Source organism: Oryza sativa, chromosome 4, assembly GCF_034140825.1.
Source record: "Oryza sativa Japonica Group chromosome 4, ASM3414082v1".
Classification (NCBI taxonomy): Eukaryota; Viridiplantae; Streptophyta; class Magnoliopsida; order Poales; family Poaceae; genus Oryza; species Oryza sativa.
This window is the reverse complement of record NC_089038.1, coordinates 17078605-17095926: the sequence shown is the minus strand read 5'-3', so window position 1 is coordinate 17095926 and position 17322 is coordinate 17078605. Positions and strand designations below refer to the sequence as shown.

Genomic DNA, 17322 nt, shown 5'->3' with positions numbered 1-17322 from the left:
ATCCTGCGGGACTTTTCAAGTTCATCCTGATCTGCCTACATATACATAGCTTCGTTTAAACTTCTCAAAGCGCGCGAGAGATTAATTTACTAATTAATTCGGTCAGTTTTTCCACGCACGCGTTTGTTGGCGTGTGTCTGAAACTACAAAATCATCTCTGCCTTCCGAGTTAGGTTTAGCTAGCTACTCAGTCTTCAGAGTTTGAATGGTTCATGGCATGCACTTCCTGCATAATCCTGCTTGTGCATCAAGCTAGTAGGCTAATTAGCTAAGTAAAGCGCCAGTGCGTCACTGTAGGAAAGGTCACAGAACTTGTAATTAAGGTCCAGTATTACGAAATAAATGGACGCAAGCTTTTGAATTCTACGGCGTCTAGCTAGCTCTGATGAATTGATTCTGGTCAAGCCAAAGAATATGAATATTTGTTCAACAAGAAATAGTGCAAGTCAAGTACACATATTTATTTGTTGTGTATGCACTCGATCACATCGATAGCCAGCAAGAAATTGGTAGAACCAATTAACCTCTGTAAATCAACAAGATTAATGAGAAATTAGTATATATAACCAACGGCTAGTTTGATTTTTTTTAGGAGGTTTCTTGATCAAAATTAAGGGTTTGTTTTTTTTATGGGTCTCTTAATATATATTTTTCTTATTATGGTCAAAATAGAGGGTTGTCATTGGTCTACATGGACACTGTCTGACTCCACTGCGTCACTGCGTGCGGTTAAACCTCAGAATCTGAAATCATCAATGTATTATTTTTTTAAGAAATATATTCTACAAATACATTTTTTTATAAATATATAATTACAAAATGTAGTGGCACATGTAAATCAGGGATCGATGTCCAGAATATTCATGTCATACGTCCTTTTTAAATATGTGGTGTTATTGATTTTTAGACATGACGACTCAATGCATTATAAAATGTACTCCCTCCGTTTTACGATGTAAGTCATTTGGTATTTTTCACATTCATATTGATGTTAATGAATCTAGACATATATATCTATCTAGATTCATTAACATCAATATGAATGTGAGAAATACTAGAATGACTTACATTGTTAAACGGAGGAAATAATACACGTTTTAATTTTGTACTAAATCAAAATTCTCTAAATTTGATGAATAATTCCTCGGTCCAAATCCAAATTTAAATCCGTGTGGGAGAAAAGAAAAATAGCATGCAGTCACTCTCAACGTACGAATTCTTGGTCAGCATCAAGAGAAACGAATTGAACAGAATCCAGGAAGGAACGGCTTAATCAAAACCTAGCACGTAATTAATTTACTGCATTTGCTCATTTGCTGTATAATAATAATTAAAGACGTACGCATTTGCTGACTTCAAAACATTGTCTCCATTACAGAAGAGACTCTGACAGCTTCAAACTAAGCTCAAACCGCGGCCGGCCGGCTATAAATACGCAGCTAGCTGCTTCGTCTCGCCATGCAATTGATTAAGCTAATTAACATCTCACTTAGCGCTTAATTTCGGCTTAGCTAGCGAAAACCTTTCATCTCGATCTGTCTCCCCTTTTCGCGACACACAGCAATTAACGGCGATGGCGGCGGCGGCGGCGACGACGACGATGACGAAGCTTGTGCTGGTGGTGGTGGTGCTGCTGCATGTCTCCGGCGTGCTGGCGGCGGCGGCGAGGACGCTGCCTGGGGAGGAGTGGCTGATGCCGGAGGCCGGCGGCGTCGTACGGACGGTGGTGGAGATGCTCGTCGGCTCCAAGTCCGGCGGAAATGGCAGCGGCACCTGCTGCTAGCTATATCTAGTTTAATTAGGGACAGATTCACGAAGAAATAGTAGTAGTCTGAATATATATATATCCTCCGTACGCATATATGTTATCAAAAAAAAATTTAGCAAGGCTTCGTAAGAGCTTCCATGATTCTATTACCAGTAGTGAAGGCTCGAGCATCCGCCGTCTTCCTGCTAGATAAGGTTACTAGCTAGTTAGCTCCATTCCGAGATATGGATGATCATGGATGCACGAACTGTGCAACTATATATGTTGAGACTTTGTGATATATGGATTTGTTAATTCTTTTCCAGTAAAAAAGCTCGAGCGATATATGTATCACTGCAATTAATTATTATGCATTTGTTAATTCTTTTTCAGTATAAAGCGCTCTGCGTTCATGCATGTGTAATGCGAAATTCGCAGAAAATGTGTCCTTGTTGGCCTTACTAATTAGGAACATACAATTTTCACAATGATATATATACAATTTAATTATCAAATGTTATAGAAATAAAGTATCCTGGCATGCGTTCCAAACAGAGATCAGTACATCAGTTTGAGTTGCATATAGCACCAGATAGTTTTGCAATTTACGAGCGTCATGTTGTACAAGAGACCAAGCAGTTGTACAAATCAATATTGTCAACCTTTCATAAAAAAAAATCCAAGAACCATATATAATCGAATCATAGTGCCTCCCCACAAAATGGGTTTAAAACAAAATTTGTTATCGTAGCTCACGCATATACAGTCCATTGACTCAAAATTTAAACTTTATTTTATCTTTTCTTACAAAAACTCAACCTATTTACCACTCTGGTTCCTCGATCTTGGCTCAATAAAGCTGATAACTTAACGGTTACCTTTGATTTTTTATATTTCTTAAAAATTTTAAAATTTTAAAATAAATCCTCGAAAACATTATTTAGTTTTAAACCTTTCTAGCCATGCCATTTCAGTTGGTACGACTGATAAAAAATCATAGTGCAGCAAGAATGGCCCATCGGTTTATATATTTTAATAACTAGGAACGAAGCCCGCGCATCTGCGCGGGCATGTTATTTATTGATCGTAAAAACAATGCTAAAAGTAATCCTTCCTCATCGTATTCGTTATAAGTACAATAAATTACGTTATAATCAGGGAAATTGAAAAATAATATTCTATACTATGAAATAGATTATAGACTTTGATATATTGAATGTCACTCATATTAAACTAAAATCACTTTGTCCCGATTACATCTACACTGGCCAATCACGATTATTTATTATCATTATCTTGAAATTTAAGTCTCTCTTTATATATGAAACTAATCTATATGATAAAAATAAGCATAATACATAAGGAATACAACAACAAAATCATTTCCATCATGTGAAAGTTTAGAAGCATTTGTATAAGTGTTACGTGTTGGCATATAAAACATTTGTTCGACTTCACATAACTAAATGGCTTAACTTAATTAAAAATGAACTAAACCCCATTGTATTTCTCCTAAGTTGAAAGAAAAGATAGGAAATTAGAAAAGATAGGAAATCTCTCTTTTTAGAGTTATCATCCCAATAAAGAAATATTCTTGTGATAGATCGAGTTAATTTAACGGCGCATCTTTTTACTAATTTATGACGGTATAATTTATGTTAAGTTTCTTTCTAATTTTTTTTAACATTTGGATAATATGTAGATTAAGGGCTACAATGTAGTCCCACGTGTCTCTTTTTAATCAAAACAATAACATGAGTTTTTTTTTAAGAAAGGTGAAAATTTATTCAATTCAATTGTCCAGTAATTTCCCTAAAATATTTCGGTGGTAAGAATCATAATCCACCCTGTCCTCCACCCCCGTGCATCACCCCTCCACCAAATCCCCTCTGCCCCCTCCGCTTTCTCCCTCCCCCATATGCGGTCACATCCCTCTCTCACCCTCCCCTTCCTGTTTCGCTAGCATGGCGCGGCAGCCGTATGTTTCGCGTCACAGCGTGGCGATGGCAAGGGTACAGAACGGAAGTCATTTCCTCGGCGCGGCGCAATGACATCGGGGATATGGTGCAGCGACGGCGGGGACACGGTGGAAGTTGTTTTGTCGGGGCGGTGCAGCGATGGTGGAGGTACAGCATGGGGACAGCGGCGATGGTGTGGTGACAGCCTTCCCTCCCCATCTCCCTCTCCCTCTCCCTCTCCCTCTTGGCCTCTTTGTTTTCGCTGTAAAATCCGGGAGACGTTGGCGGCAGGGAATTAGGCTTGAGGGAGCCGACAATGGATCCAGGAGGATGATGGCAGTGGTGGTGTGGTTGGTGAGTTCTATTTTTCTCATAGGTGTCGGTTGCTGGTATTGGTAATGATAAATTGGTGCCAATGAAAATCTGACACATATGATCCTTTACGAACTGGCAGATACGACATCTTCTATAGTAGTGTTAGGATGTTAGGTGCCTTGTAATCTAGTCGATTCATCTTCTTTAAAATCCATGTAGTTTTTTCTTAGGGGCATCCAAGCACATCTCACACAGTAGAACTATTTTTTTCGGCGAATAGTAGGAGTATGTACGTACACATCTCACACAGTGAACAGTAGTATGTATTTATAAGTACACGGGATTTTGTTTCGGTTTGTTAATAAAGCGTTATTTTCTCAATAGATCTGATCTAGTGGTATAAAATAAGTAGTCTACCGATTTAAGTGAAAATTAAGGGTTAGTTATGTTTTGTATTTTTCTCGGAATTTCTGGGATTTCCTATTATAATTACATAATTTTTTATACTACAACGAATGATCTAATTTATGCGTCTAACCGAGTAGAAATAAAGTTGGGATTAGACATCTTTTTAGTTACCATACATAAAAAGTGAGAGTTTCTTAGAAAATCAAGAGAGAAGGAAAGGGAGGTTGGGTGTAGATCGTACGTGCGGAGGCCGTACACGTACATGGCAAAACAAACGATAGGAAATTGGGATTCGTTTTTAATTATAAGATAGATCTGATGTTTTGGAATATTATTGGACCCACCAATTTACTTAAATTAAGGTAGGATATTTTTTTATTTTTTACTACTTTTTTAGAGTACCACGTGGTGGTTTAGGAGCGTTTGTAGAGTGCCACATGGCGATATAGGAGCGTTTGTAGGAAGTTTAATGGACTTTTAGTATATAACTAGGAAGGTAGTCCGCGCAAATGCGCTGGCACCTTATTTAATGGTGTTTGAAATTTTGTGATGAATGTTTATGTATAGGATTTTTTTTCAAAAAAAATATTTTTATACTCTTCTAAATCTATGTTTATCAATATTTTTTTGGATTGTTTTGGAAGTTTGTTTCGATCACTTGACGTACGGGCGTGCGTTAAGAGGGAACATGTTTTTGGACATTTGTCTATATGCATATCTAACTATAGAGGTAAGTTGGACCGATGGGAATTGCGTTAAGAGGGAACATGTTTTTGGACATTTGTCTATATGCATATGTAACTATAGAGGTAAGTTGGACCGATGGGAATGTCAGATCCTTTGAGGGGGTGTCTTAGACATCCTAGTGCAATTATGATGTGGTCTATGTTTTTTTATTGAAAGGATTTGCTTAGTAGTACTATTTAAGCAAGAGTGTAGTCAACTTGTAAGGCATTGTCCCTCCAACCATATCATTTTTGGGTTGACTATTTTATGCGAAGCGAGAATAAAAGTGTAAGTGAGGTGATATTTATAAGTAAGCTTGCCAATTGGATGGAGGCTGGGCTGCCTTCTTCTGAAGGATGGGCTGTTACAAATTGTAAACTAAAATTACTTGTATCATGTCGTCTTAAATTTATGAGAAAAATATGTCGCAATAATGGAGCTGGTTCATATGAAAATATCGTTTTTATACTACATGTTTTTATTTTTAAAAATATTTAGCATCTTAATTTAAACTTTTAAGTAATATTTTTTCTTGTATACAAAATATGCCTTTGTAGATTTTACGATATATTAATATAAGAATTTTTCTATTAAAAATATGATAATATGACTTCTTTATCTAATTAAACAAATACTCACGTACTTCTATTTACTTCTACTACCTGCATCCATAAATCGAAGGATTTAAATTTTATATCCTAAAATATAAGGAATTATTAATACTACTCGTTCCATCTAGCCATTCTTCTTTTAATTTTTATCCAACATTACTCTAACCAATTTCTAACTCTCTACATACCCCTTATTTAATGAGCCTTATTTAATGATGGGTATCTTAGTATTTTTTTCATTCCTCCTTGATTTCTACTCCCTCCGTCCCAGAATATAAGAAGTTTTAGAGTTGGATACAATTATTAAGAAAGTAGGTAGAATTAATAGGGAGATGTTATATTGGTTTGAGAAATCAAGTGTATGTGAGAAAAGTGAAAGGTGGAGGATTGTGATTGGTTGGGACATGAATGTTGGTGGTAATGTACCGTAAGTGCTAAAAGTTGTTATATTTTGGGATGGAGGGGGTATAAAATTTTAGGATCCATTATAAGATGGAGATATATAGTAATAAAAAAGAGCTTCATTCATAGACGGATTTATTTGTACCTTATAGATTGATTTAGCTTAAATAGACCTGGTATACAAGTTGGGAAATATAATTAAGTTGGTAGAAAGTCGTTAGATGTCTAATGGTATGAAGTAATTAGTCTACCAATTTTATTAAAAAATTATGGTGGATATTTTTTCGGGGTAATTTTTAGGATCTTTTATTCAGTGGTTAACTTAATTGTTGTAAGGAAAACAAAGAGGCGAGATCCAGTGGGTTCGTTTAGTCCGTGAGGAGGGAACTGGATACATGTGCTGTACATACGCAGTCTGACGACCTGATCGATCAGTAGGTTTTTTTAATATACAGATCTAACAATTTAAAATAAGGTAGACAGTTTAAAATAAGGTAGATGAAAATATTTTTTTTATGTCTTGAGTTGATTTATTATATAGAGTATACATAGTTTGTTTGTGGTGTTAATCGATAGTACTACATTTTAGTGGTATATATATAATTTTCTCTTTTAAAAATTAGCAGGGTTGATCATTGGACTCTACTTCGAAAAATCTAATAGCTTCGATGGTGAGGACCACGTAATTTTTTTTTTCTCAAACTGTGATCCTTTGCAAACATACAAGTTAATATATATTTTTATTTTTTTCGTGTATTATACATCTAATTCACCAATTCATGTTTGTGGGGATTAATATTCGATGAAATTTATTAAAATTATTTGTGCTAAATGTTAACACTATTTTGATGGGGACGACATAAAAAAAGAGATAAATGTAGTTATATGTATGTTTTTTTCTAGCGAAACGTAGTTTCTCGTATGGACGTTTGTTTTTTTTCTTTTTTTTCTTTTTGGATAAATATTTGTCTATCATAGAAATAGGGTTTGCGTATTTGTATTCATAATGCGCGTCTGCACGCATTTATGTGAGCTCCTGCGATTACCTTTTAAATTGTTAGTAAAAAAAGTATTTTTAAAAATTTGATGGGAAGAGGGTGGCATGAGACTGTGCCGTGGCAAGGAGTGATCACTACATATATCCTCAATTTAGAAAAACACCTTAATCCGGAAACAAAGAGAAAACAACCATATATGACAAATCATATACACACTCTTCTTTTTTTTCTTTTTTATATATCTTGTGTAGGTATGTACATAGGAGTTGTGTATGTACGTAAGGAGGGATTAGATGGTTTTTAGACAGAGGGACTATTATTATAGATGGTTGAAAAATAATGGATCACCGATTTTGAGTGTAAATCGATGAATAGTTATTTTTATTTTATTTTACAGTTTTTCTTAGATTAGTTCTAATTAGAGCATCACATGACATCTTAGAAGCGTTTGTAGGAGTATAGAAATGCTATTACTCATAGTCACAATCTACCTGTAGTCAACTATTGTTTGCGGTGGATTGGTTGCATCCTCTACTTACCTATAATTTGTTGATCGTTACACACTTAGAATTGCTCTTTATATTCAGTGTTTGATGACATATGTGCTCATTAGATATTAGCTAACCGGCCGTTAGGTGCATTGTACACGAATACCTTGTAAGTAATATGACTTGGTGATTAGTAAATAGTGATATATATATATAACTTTCATATATAGGGATCAGTGAGGATATACGATTGATATTTTAGGCTAGGATTGGCCAAGTATATTGCATACTACATATTAAAGTTTTTAATACCTAAGTGATAAATTTAAGACAATGTTGTAAAGTGCTTATAGGATTAGCTACTCCCTATTTATTTGGTTGAAATTATTTATTTGGTTTTTATCTCATGAGTGTGAAAAAGAAAAAGAAAAAATAAAAGAAAGGGAGGGGGGAGGACGTACACTAACGAAGTATACGTGCATGAACGTACAAGTACACGAGCGATCGATCGACGTGGACGTGTGGCTTTCTGAATTCTAAAGATGAATTAAATATATTTGGTATTTTAGATCTAACGGTTAAAAATATGGGTCCACCAGATTAAATAAAAATCAATGGCTAGATGCTTTAAATGCCACTTGGCAGTCTAGGAGCGTTTGTAGAGATGCCATGTGGCGGCTTAGGAGCGATTGTAAGAAGTTTCATGGACTTTTAGTATATAATAGATAGATAGATAGATAGATAAGATTTTTAGATGGTTTATTTTTAATATTTCAAATTAAAAATGCTAAAAAACAATATGCACAAAGATCGAAAAGGAGCAACCTGCAACATCGCCTTCACCGTCTTCGTCATTGATCAACTCGTCGCCGTCGTACGTTGAAGTGCAGTGTGCAGATATGCAAAGCAGGATTCTCTCTAGCCACCTGTGTATATATGCTATTTTTGCCATAGGGAGTTTTTTAAGTTTGGGTGTGTTTCTTGGTTGCCTGAGCTAGCTAATTTCGAGTTAGCTATACCTCTGGTCCAAATTAAAATAGATAAGAGATCGAAATGCTTACATTTTGAACAAAAGTACTCATTCTGTATCAAATTATTTATTGTAAGTTTGTCCAAGTCAAATATGTATATATGTGAACATAGTTATATTTTCTAAAAAAAATCTTTAAGTTTAATTTGTTTGTGGAGTCTTTGGAATTGTTGTTGGTATCGTGCTAGCCAGCTACGCACTCAATTGTACGCATTGAACGCTTAATTTGATTCAGTCTCTGTTGGGCATGATTCATGGTTCTTCGAGTGTGGCAGATCAATTGAGAAGAATTAGTCGATCCTGCAGGAATTTTCAAGTTCATCCTGATGACCTAGCTATAGCTTTTGTTAAATTTCTCAAAGCGAGAGATGAGATTAATTTAAGGAAAAAGTCAGTTTTACTCCCCTCAAGTATGACCCTGGAGCAAATAACCCCCTAACCTTTAATTTGGTTTACTTAACCCCCTAGATTCTTAAAACCGGATCACTATTCACCTTTCTAATCTAATACAAACCGCTTTGCTGATGTGGCACATGGATTAGGTGGTTTTGCTTACTAGGTTGGATCTAACGTGGAGAAAGAGAACCTGGGAGATTAATCACACGTCGTATTCTCCTCCATGCGTTGGACTCTTCTCCCTCACAAGTCCTCTCATCATCTCCTCTCTCCCTTCCGACGGCGGAGAATCCAGGTGATGATCGTCTCAGATAGGCGGTGCTGATCCGTGAGATCGCAGCCCCGTGGTGTGTCCCTCCCCCTCCCTCCCTTCCTCCCTCCCTCCTCCCCACTCGATCTTGGCATGCTTTAGGTTTAGGGTTGTTCTAGAAGGGGATAATAAGTGCGTGTGGCAGTTGGTTGATGAAATTTTTTTGGTTGATTTCGTTGGTGGTAGGGCACTACTGAGGGTTAGGTTGTTGCTATCCCTTGCTGTTTTTTTTTCTTGCGAGCTCATTATCCATCGTCAGATGCCGGCGCTCGGCGTGTGCGTCTTGAAGCCGTCGCGAGCGATGGCACATGCACCGCAGGCATCATACCTAGTGGAAATGCTGAAATGGAGCAAATCATTGCCATCGACGATGTAGCATGGGTGGCAGCCGACGCCCGGCGAGGGTGGCTCACTTCATAAGTTGTTGTTCATCAGCTATCTCACTTCATACTGTATAAGGGACTGTTTTTTGGTTGATTTTTATTTTATCTTGGGATGAGTTGTTTAGGATTTGGTAGATAATTGCTGCTTGATTAATGTTTCATTTTTTAAGATAAGTTTACTGATGATCTCATTGTTGCCATGTTAGGTGTAATGGATAATTTGGATGTACTTTGTATCCGGTTTCACTTTGGTGGGGAATTTGATTATGATGGATATTCTGTGGTTTATAATGGTGGTCAAACTGAGATGTCATACATAGAGAGGGACAAGGTGGCATTGCCAGAGATCAGAGGATACCTTGGAGACCATGTTTCACTAAGTGAAGAAGATGAAGTGATTTTCCATTGGTTATTTCCGGGTGCTGAACTAAACAATGGCCTGAAAGCACTATCAGATGATAAGGAATGCTTATATATGGCTCAATGCATAATCATGGGTGATGTAGCTGAAATATATGCTGAAATACTCAAGCACAACGAAGATGATAATGTTGTGCTTAGCAATGGAGTCAGTGATGACAGTGATGTTGAAGATGACATTGAGGAAGAATATGACAGTCATAGTGATGCTGAAGATTCTAGTGAAACAGATGGTATAGCTGAAGATGATGAGGAGAGATCTGAAGATGATGAGGAAGCACAAGAAAATAGAGAGCATGCCAACAAGGTTAAGAAGAATCCATGTGCCACTATTACTGTAACCAGTGACAACGTTGTTCTTGTCAGTGACTCACCAAATAAACAAGATGATAAGGGACTGGATGATGACACTGATACACCATTTCTGGACTCAAGTGAAGAAGCCTCTTATGATGATGCAGAAGATGGTGAAGCAATAAGAAGGAAGAGTAGATTTCCAAAGTATGATAGCAAAGCACACACACCTAAGTTTGAAATAGGCATGACATTTGCAGGAAGAGCAAAGTTTAAGGAAGCAGTAATCAAGTATGGTCTTGTAACCAACAGGCATATCAGATTCCCCAAGGATGAAGCTAAGAAGATCAGAGCTAGATGTTCATGGAAAGATTGTCCATGGTTCATATTTGCCTCAAATGGAACAAACTGTGATTGGTTTCAGGTGAAAACCTTCAATGATGTGCACAATTGCCCTAAGAGAAGAGATAACAGATTGGTTACTAGCCGAAGAATTGCTGATAAGTACGAGCACATCATCAAGTCTAATCCATCATGGAAACTGCAAAGTTTGAAGAAGACAGTGAGGCTGGATATGTTTGCTGATGTGTCCATCTCGAAAGTTAAGAGAGCTAAGGGTATTGTCATGAGAAGGATTTATGATGCATGTAGAGGTGAGTACTCTAAAGTGTTTGAGTACCAAGCAGAAATTCTTAGGAGTAATCCTGGTAGCACGGTGGCTATTTGTTTGGATCATGAATACAATTGGCCGGTTTTCCAGAGAATGTATGTATGTTTTGATGCTTGCAAGAAAGGTTTTTTAGCTGGATGCAGAAAAGTTATAGGACTAGATGGTTGTTTTTTCAAAGGTGCTTGCAATGGTGAGCTGCTATGTGCATTAGGAAGAGACCCCAACAACCAAATGTATCCAATAGCATGGGCAGTAGTCGAGAAAGAGACAAAAGACACTTGGAGTTGGTTTATTGGACTACTTCAAAAAGATCTGAATATTGATCCTCATGGAGCTGGTTGGGTTATTATTTCTGATCAACAAAAGGTAATGCATCCTTGATATCTACTTATTTTTATATGATCAACAAAAATACATGAATATTGATCCTCATGTGTTTCGTTTACCAATGTAGGGACTTGTAAGTGCAGTTGAGGAATTTTTGCCACAAATTGAGCACAGGATGTGCACTAGACACATCTATGCTAATTGGAGGAAGAAGTATAGGGATCAAGCATTCCAGAAGCCATTTTGGAAGTGTGCCAAGGCATCTTGTAGACCATTTTTCAACTTTTGTAGAGCCAAGCTTGCACAGCTAACTCCTGCTGGTGCCAAGGACATGATGAGCACTGAACCTATGCACTGGAGTAGAGCTTGGTTTAGGATAGGGTCCAATTGTGATAGTGTAGACAACAATATGTGTGAGAGCTTCAATAATTGGATAATTGACATCAGGGCACATCCAATCATATCTATGTTTGAGGGCATAAGGACCAAGGTTTATGTCAGGATACAACAGAACAGGAGCAAAGCAAAAGGATGGCTAGGTAGGATATGTCCAAATATCTTGAAGAAGTTGAACAAGTACATTGACTTATCTGGAAACTGTGAAGCCATTTGGAATGGAAAAGATGGATTTGAGGTCACTGATAAGGATAAGAGATACACAGTTGACCTTGAGAAGAGAACATGTTCCTGTAGGTATTGGCAATTGGCAGGTATTCCTTGTGCACATGCTATTACTGCATTATTTGTGAGCTCAAAGCAACCTGAAGATTACATAGCAGATTGCTACAGTGTTGAGGTGTATAACAAAATATATGACCATTGCATGATGCCAATGGAGGGTATGATGCAGTGGCCAATTACTGGTCATCCAAAGCCAGGACCACCAGGTTATGTCAAGATGCCAGGAAGGCCACGGAAAGAGAGGAGGAGGGATCCATTGGAAGCAAAAAAAGGGAAGAAGTTATCCAAAACTGGCACTAAAGGAAGATGTAGCCAGTGCAAGCAAACTACCCATAACATTAGAACATGTCCGATGAAAGGAAATTCAGGAAAAAAGATATCAGTACAAGAGAGAGCAAGAGAGGCAAGTAATTTACATGCTACATATATAAGTGGTTGAGTATTGACATATGTGATTCTGATCTCTACATTGAATGCAGGTTCAGGAATGTAGCAGGCCGCAGAAAAGGTTTAGGCCATCTGTAGCTGCAGGAACTTCGCAGCAAAAAGTTCATGTAAGTTGCAACTACATTGCAGACTATATTCCATCACAATAAAGGTGCCCAAAATATATGATCTTTTTTTTCATGTAAGGTGCAGATTGATTTGCCATCCCAGAGCAGCAGCTTGTCAATAACAAAGAAGGGACAAACGATGAAAGTTGCAAGAACAAACACAACAAAGAAGTGAAGATTTGGTTGCATATGGCGTGTTGTTTTTATGGAATACTTTACATATTTTTCAATAAAGTACTTGTCAAATATTTGGTGGAAATGGTAGGTGTAATGTAAGGTAGATTGAGTTTAAGTTATTGAATCTGGTTAGGGTGAACAAATTTTGGTATTACCTTTCAGTCTAACTTGTTATAAATAGTCTGAATGTCAACTCGTTAATTTAGCATGTAGGCTGGTGTGCTTCCTTGCTCCTGCTACCTTGCTGCTATCTTCCAGTAGTCTCAAAACTGACATATGAAAAATCCTCACGTCATCACTTTCCACGTCAAGTGCAAATTTCCTTGTAGCCTCATCACCTGGCAAGTAAAACCTGGCTACAAGTGAAAATTCTCCACGTTGGATCCAACCTAGTAAGCAAAACCACCTAATCCATGTGCCACATCAGCAAAGCGGTTTGCATTAAATTAGAAAGGTGAATAGTGATCCGGTTTTGGGAACCTAGGGGGTTAAGTAAACCAAATTAAAGGTTAGGGGGTTATTTGCTCCAGGGTCATACTTGAGGGGAGTAAAACGGACTTTTTCCTTTCTTATATAACGGTCAACCACCGCCTCCTCCCCTCCCCTCCCCTCTCCTCTCTCTCTCTCTTCTCTCCTCCTCCACTCTCCCACGCCGCCGACGACGACGATGGCCGACGAGCACTTCTTCCCCGCCGGCGACTACTTCTCCACCTCCTCGTCCGGCGCCGGCACGGGCGGTGCGGGCGCGTTGCTGCCCGCCGCGGCGTACGGGACGATGACGATGATGCCGCCGTGGGCAGTGGCGGCCGCCGAGCAGATGATGATGATGGCGCCGGCGGCGGCCGCGGCGGAGTTCGACTCCGCGCTCAGCTCCCTCGTGTCGTCTCCGCAGGGCGGCGGCGGCGGCGACGAGATGGCGGCCATCGGCGACCTCATCGGCCGGCTTGGGAGCATCTGCAGCCACGGCGGCGCCAGCGCCAACAACTCCTGCTACAGCACGCCGCTCAGCTCCCCGCCGCGCGCCGCCCCGCCGCCGCCGTTCCGTGGCTACGCCGCCGCCGGCGGCAGGCTGTCCCGTGTCTCCAGCAGCAAGTCCCTCGGCGGCGCCGCCGCGGCATTGGACAGCTCCGAGGCCGACATGAACCCCACCACCGCCGCCGCCGCCGACCAACCATCCAAGCCCTCCGCCGCCGCCGCCGCCCGGAAGCGCAAGTCGTCGGCGAAGCCCAAGGCCTCGTCCTCATCCTTACCCACGGTACGACACCATACTCCGACCACCGCTCTCCATCACTTCTCCGATCTCCACTGATCACCAACCCCATGCACAATGCAGGCCACGGCGACGACGAACGCGAGCCCGAAGCGGTCCAAGGTCGCCGCCGGCGCCGGAGACGACGGCGACGCCGACGCCGACGCGGCGGAGGAGAAGCCGGAGCCAGCCAAAGACTACATCCATGTGAGGGCGAGGCGGGGGCAAGCCACCGATAGCCATAGCCTCGCCGAGAGGGTAATTAATCACCTAATTAATTAAATCCTAATTAGCTTTTTTGCAAGTACTACACTAATCCCAAAATTAATCACAATGCGAGGGCACCCCCTAATTGCGCACCGTGTTACTAATTGCTCTACTTATTGAGTTGCAAGGACGCTTAATTATTATTAAAATTTTAATTAGCTTTGTGTTTTGTTTAATATTGGTAGGTGAGGAGGGAGAGGATAAGCGAGAGGATGAAGCTTCTGCAGTCGCTCGTGCCAGGCTGCAACAAGGTAGTATGAACACAAACACACTCCAGCGGCTAATCTCATTCTTAAATTTCCTCCAAATTCATGTATCCAAACAAGTGGCTTCTTTTTTTTCCCGCTCCAAATTACACTCAAAATTTAAAATTCTAGTTTTAGAGTTTAATTAATATCAAAAGCAGTTGTACTAATTTGTAATATTAGAATTCCGTTATACGGGGCAGTACTGAAAATTAGTGGTCAAAAATGTATTTTCGAGGACGCGCATTAAGGGGGAATAGTAACCTAACGTACAAAACGGACTTGCCTGTGTGGCAATAATTAAGTTTAATATATATACAATTACTTTAGTTTCAGTATTGCCTAGAGCTAGGAGTTGGACTTTTTGCTACTGGGATAGATAAAATTAAGTAAAAAAATAATAATCTTTTTTGTACCGAAAGTGTGAGCACTAACTGCGGTGGTTAGTCTATGCAGCCAGTAGTAATTTTGACCGTAATGCATGTAAGCTACTAGTAGTACTCCTAAGTTAAGCTCCCAGTGGTCCAAGAGGATATAATAATAATTGATTAGTTAATAATCTGAGAGGCTCTTGCTCTGTACTTAAACTAATCAAACCGGCTAATCAATTGCAAGGTCCTGGTGGTTTAGGTGGTGCGCACGATTATTTTAGTTGCCCCAATTATTGCCACGGTAGTGATGCCACCGCCGGTGGTCAAATTTGGGTTGAATTTTAAATTTGGTTGATAACTTTTCTTACCTTTTTAAAATTTATTGCTGAGTTTTTTTCTAGATGATTGTTTATTGTTTTTGTTTTGTTAATTAGTTAGCAAATAAATGTGAATGTTGCGGTGTGCAGATCACCGGCAAGGCTCTCATGCTGGACGAGATCATCAACTATGTGCAGTCGCTGCAGCGTCAGGTCGAGGTACCAATGCAAGCATTTGCTTTAATAGTGTGCTAAATGAACTTGTTTTAATGACAATAAATATGTTGGAGAAAAATGTTGTTGTGTTCTCCTTCTGTCGTCCTAGCTAGCTCTTATTTGAAGTTATGTATGAAATTAAGCCCAAAAGCTAAATTTTGACATTGGTGTGTCTCACAGTTTTTGTCCATGAAGTTGGCGACCATGAATCCTCAGCTGGACTTTGACAGCCATTACATGCCTTCCAAAGATGTAAGTATAGCATCTGAAAACACTTTTATCTGATCTAGAGAGACAGTTGACACAGAGTACTATTACGATATTGTCCCTCAATTTGCAAATGTTATATTCGCCGCACTCGGGGTATCATTTTCAGATGAGCCATATGCCAGTACCCGCATACCCGTCAAGCGATCCGACCACCACCACCGCGTTCTCCTACACCGGCTCACCCGCCACTGCTGATCCATTCACCGTCTACAACTGCTGGGAGCTCGACCTCCACACCGCTATGCAAATGGGAGCCACCACCGGACTCAGCCAAGACGGTCCAATCGCAACGATGGCACCCTCTCCCTCGCCATTGCCGCACCATCCTCCTCTTCACGGCTTCTACGGTAAGTGAAATCGAACCACCACATCTCCTTACATCCCTAACAAATTATACATGAATTTTTAAAAATACTCAATTTTTTTTTTAAAAAAAGTTCAAAAATAAGATTATTTTTTTTACTGGACTACAGTAGTGGAGTGGTGGTGGTCATACTACTCCAGTACGGTAGGTTTGTTTGTCCAAGTTTGTTGAGTTTCGCTGTTGGTGGTAATTGGGCGCAGGGGGGCAGCAGCAGCAGGGGACGACAGTAAACCACATGAAGGCCGAGCCATAATAAATGCGGCGACCTCTCCTTCTGTACATACGCCCAGCCGCCGTACGTGTACTCCGCTTTTCTGCTCCCATCCTGCAGCATCAGCATCACCAGCAGCAGCAAACCCAAGCTCACAATCATTGCCATCAAAGAAGAAAGAAGAGGATGTTGTGTGTGACTGTGTGTGTGGCTTTGATCATGGCTTTGGCTTGATCCTACAAAAGCCACTATCTTTTTTTCCGCTTTTCTACCCCTCTGCCGTCTGTCACTGCAGGTGGGGCCCAGCTGCACAGGGAAGGAGAAGGTTTTCCAAGGCTTAACTTTTTCCAGATGCAGTGTCATATTGTTTAGGCAAAGAACTTGTTTTGATGTTGTGATGCTTGTAGGACAGAGGAGTATATGTGTAGTATGTCTGGAAATGGCAAGGCAGGGGAGCTGTGTGACCTTTGTGTGTGCTGGTTGCATGCCCTAACTGTAGAAAAAAAAAAGAGGAGGATTGTGCTAGTGATGTTAGTAGTGGTAGTGGCTTTGTAGGATTTGGCATGCATGGGGATGTATGTACTATGTATGTAGAGATTGGAGAGGATTTTGAAAAACACCTTCCTTTTTTGTGGACATTGTTTTGTATCAAGAGTACTGGAATCATCATGCATGCAAGAAATGTTCTTTGAACAATAATCGACGATGTCGTTAGTATTCTTGATGTGGTTGTTTATGTTAGTTTAGAATCCTTTGGTTGTCAAAAGTTATCCGCATTATAATCTGGATGGATTTAGAATCTTGGGGACAATCAGAGGATGAGGGACAATATTACTATGGTTATATATATCCCATTCACTTCATCTTTCACCAGTTTTTGCCATAGATTTTTGTGTTGATCCTTGTCACTGGAGCAA

General features: G+C 39.7%; 2 protein-coding genes across 2 annotated transcripts; both read left to right on the top strand.

Moving 5' to 3' along the window:
• Positions 1–9983: 9983 nt before the first annotated feature.
• Positions 9984–12893, top strand: LOC136356031 (uncharacterized). The gene is made up of 4 exons (XM_066309412.1): positions 9984–11522; positions 11611–12567; positions 12644–12718; positions 12804–12893. The coding sequence occupies exons 1-4, from the start codon at positions 9984–9986 to the stop codon at positions 12891–12893; spliced, it is 2661 nt and encodes an 886-aa protein (XP_066165509.1).
• Positions 12894–13498: 605 nt separating this feature from the next.
• LOC4335553 (transcription factor BHLH089-like) lies at positions 13499–17104 on the top strand. Its single transcript, XM_015780179.3, has 7 exons — positions 13499–14150; positions 14229–14402; positions 14597–14662; positions 15495–15563; positions 15741–15812; positions 15937–16177; positions 16395–17104. Exons 1-7 carry the CDS (start codon positions 13563–13565, stop codon positions 16445–16447), a joined length of 1263 nt encoding a protein of 420 aa, XP_015635665.3. The 5' UTR covers positions 13499–13562; the 3' UTR covers positions 16448–17104.
• The last annotated feature ends 218 nt before the right edge of the window (positions 17105–17322 follow it).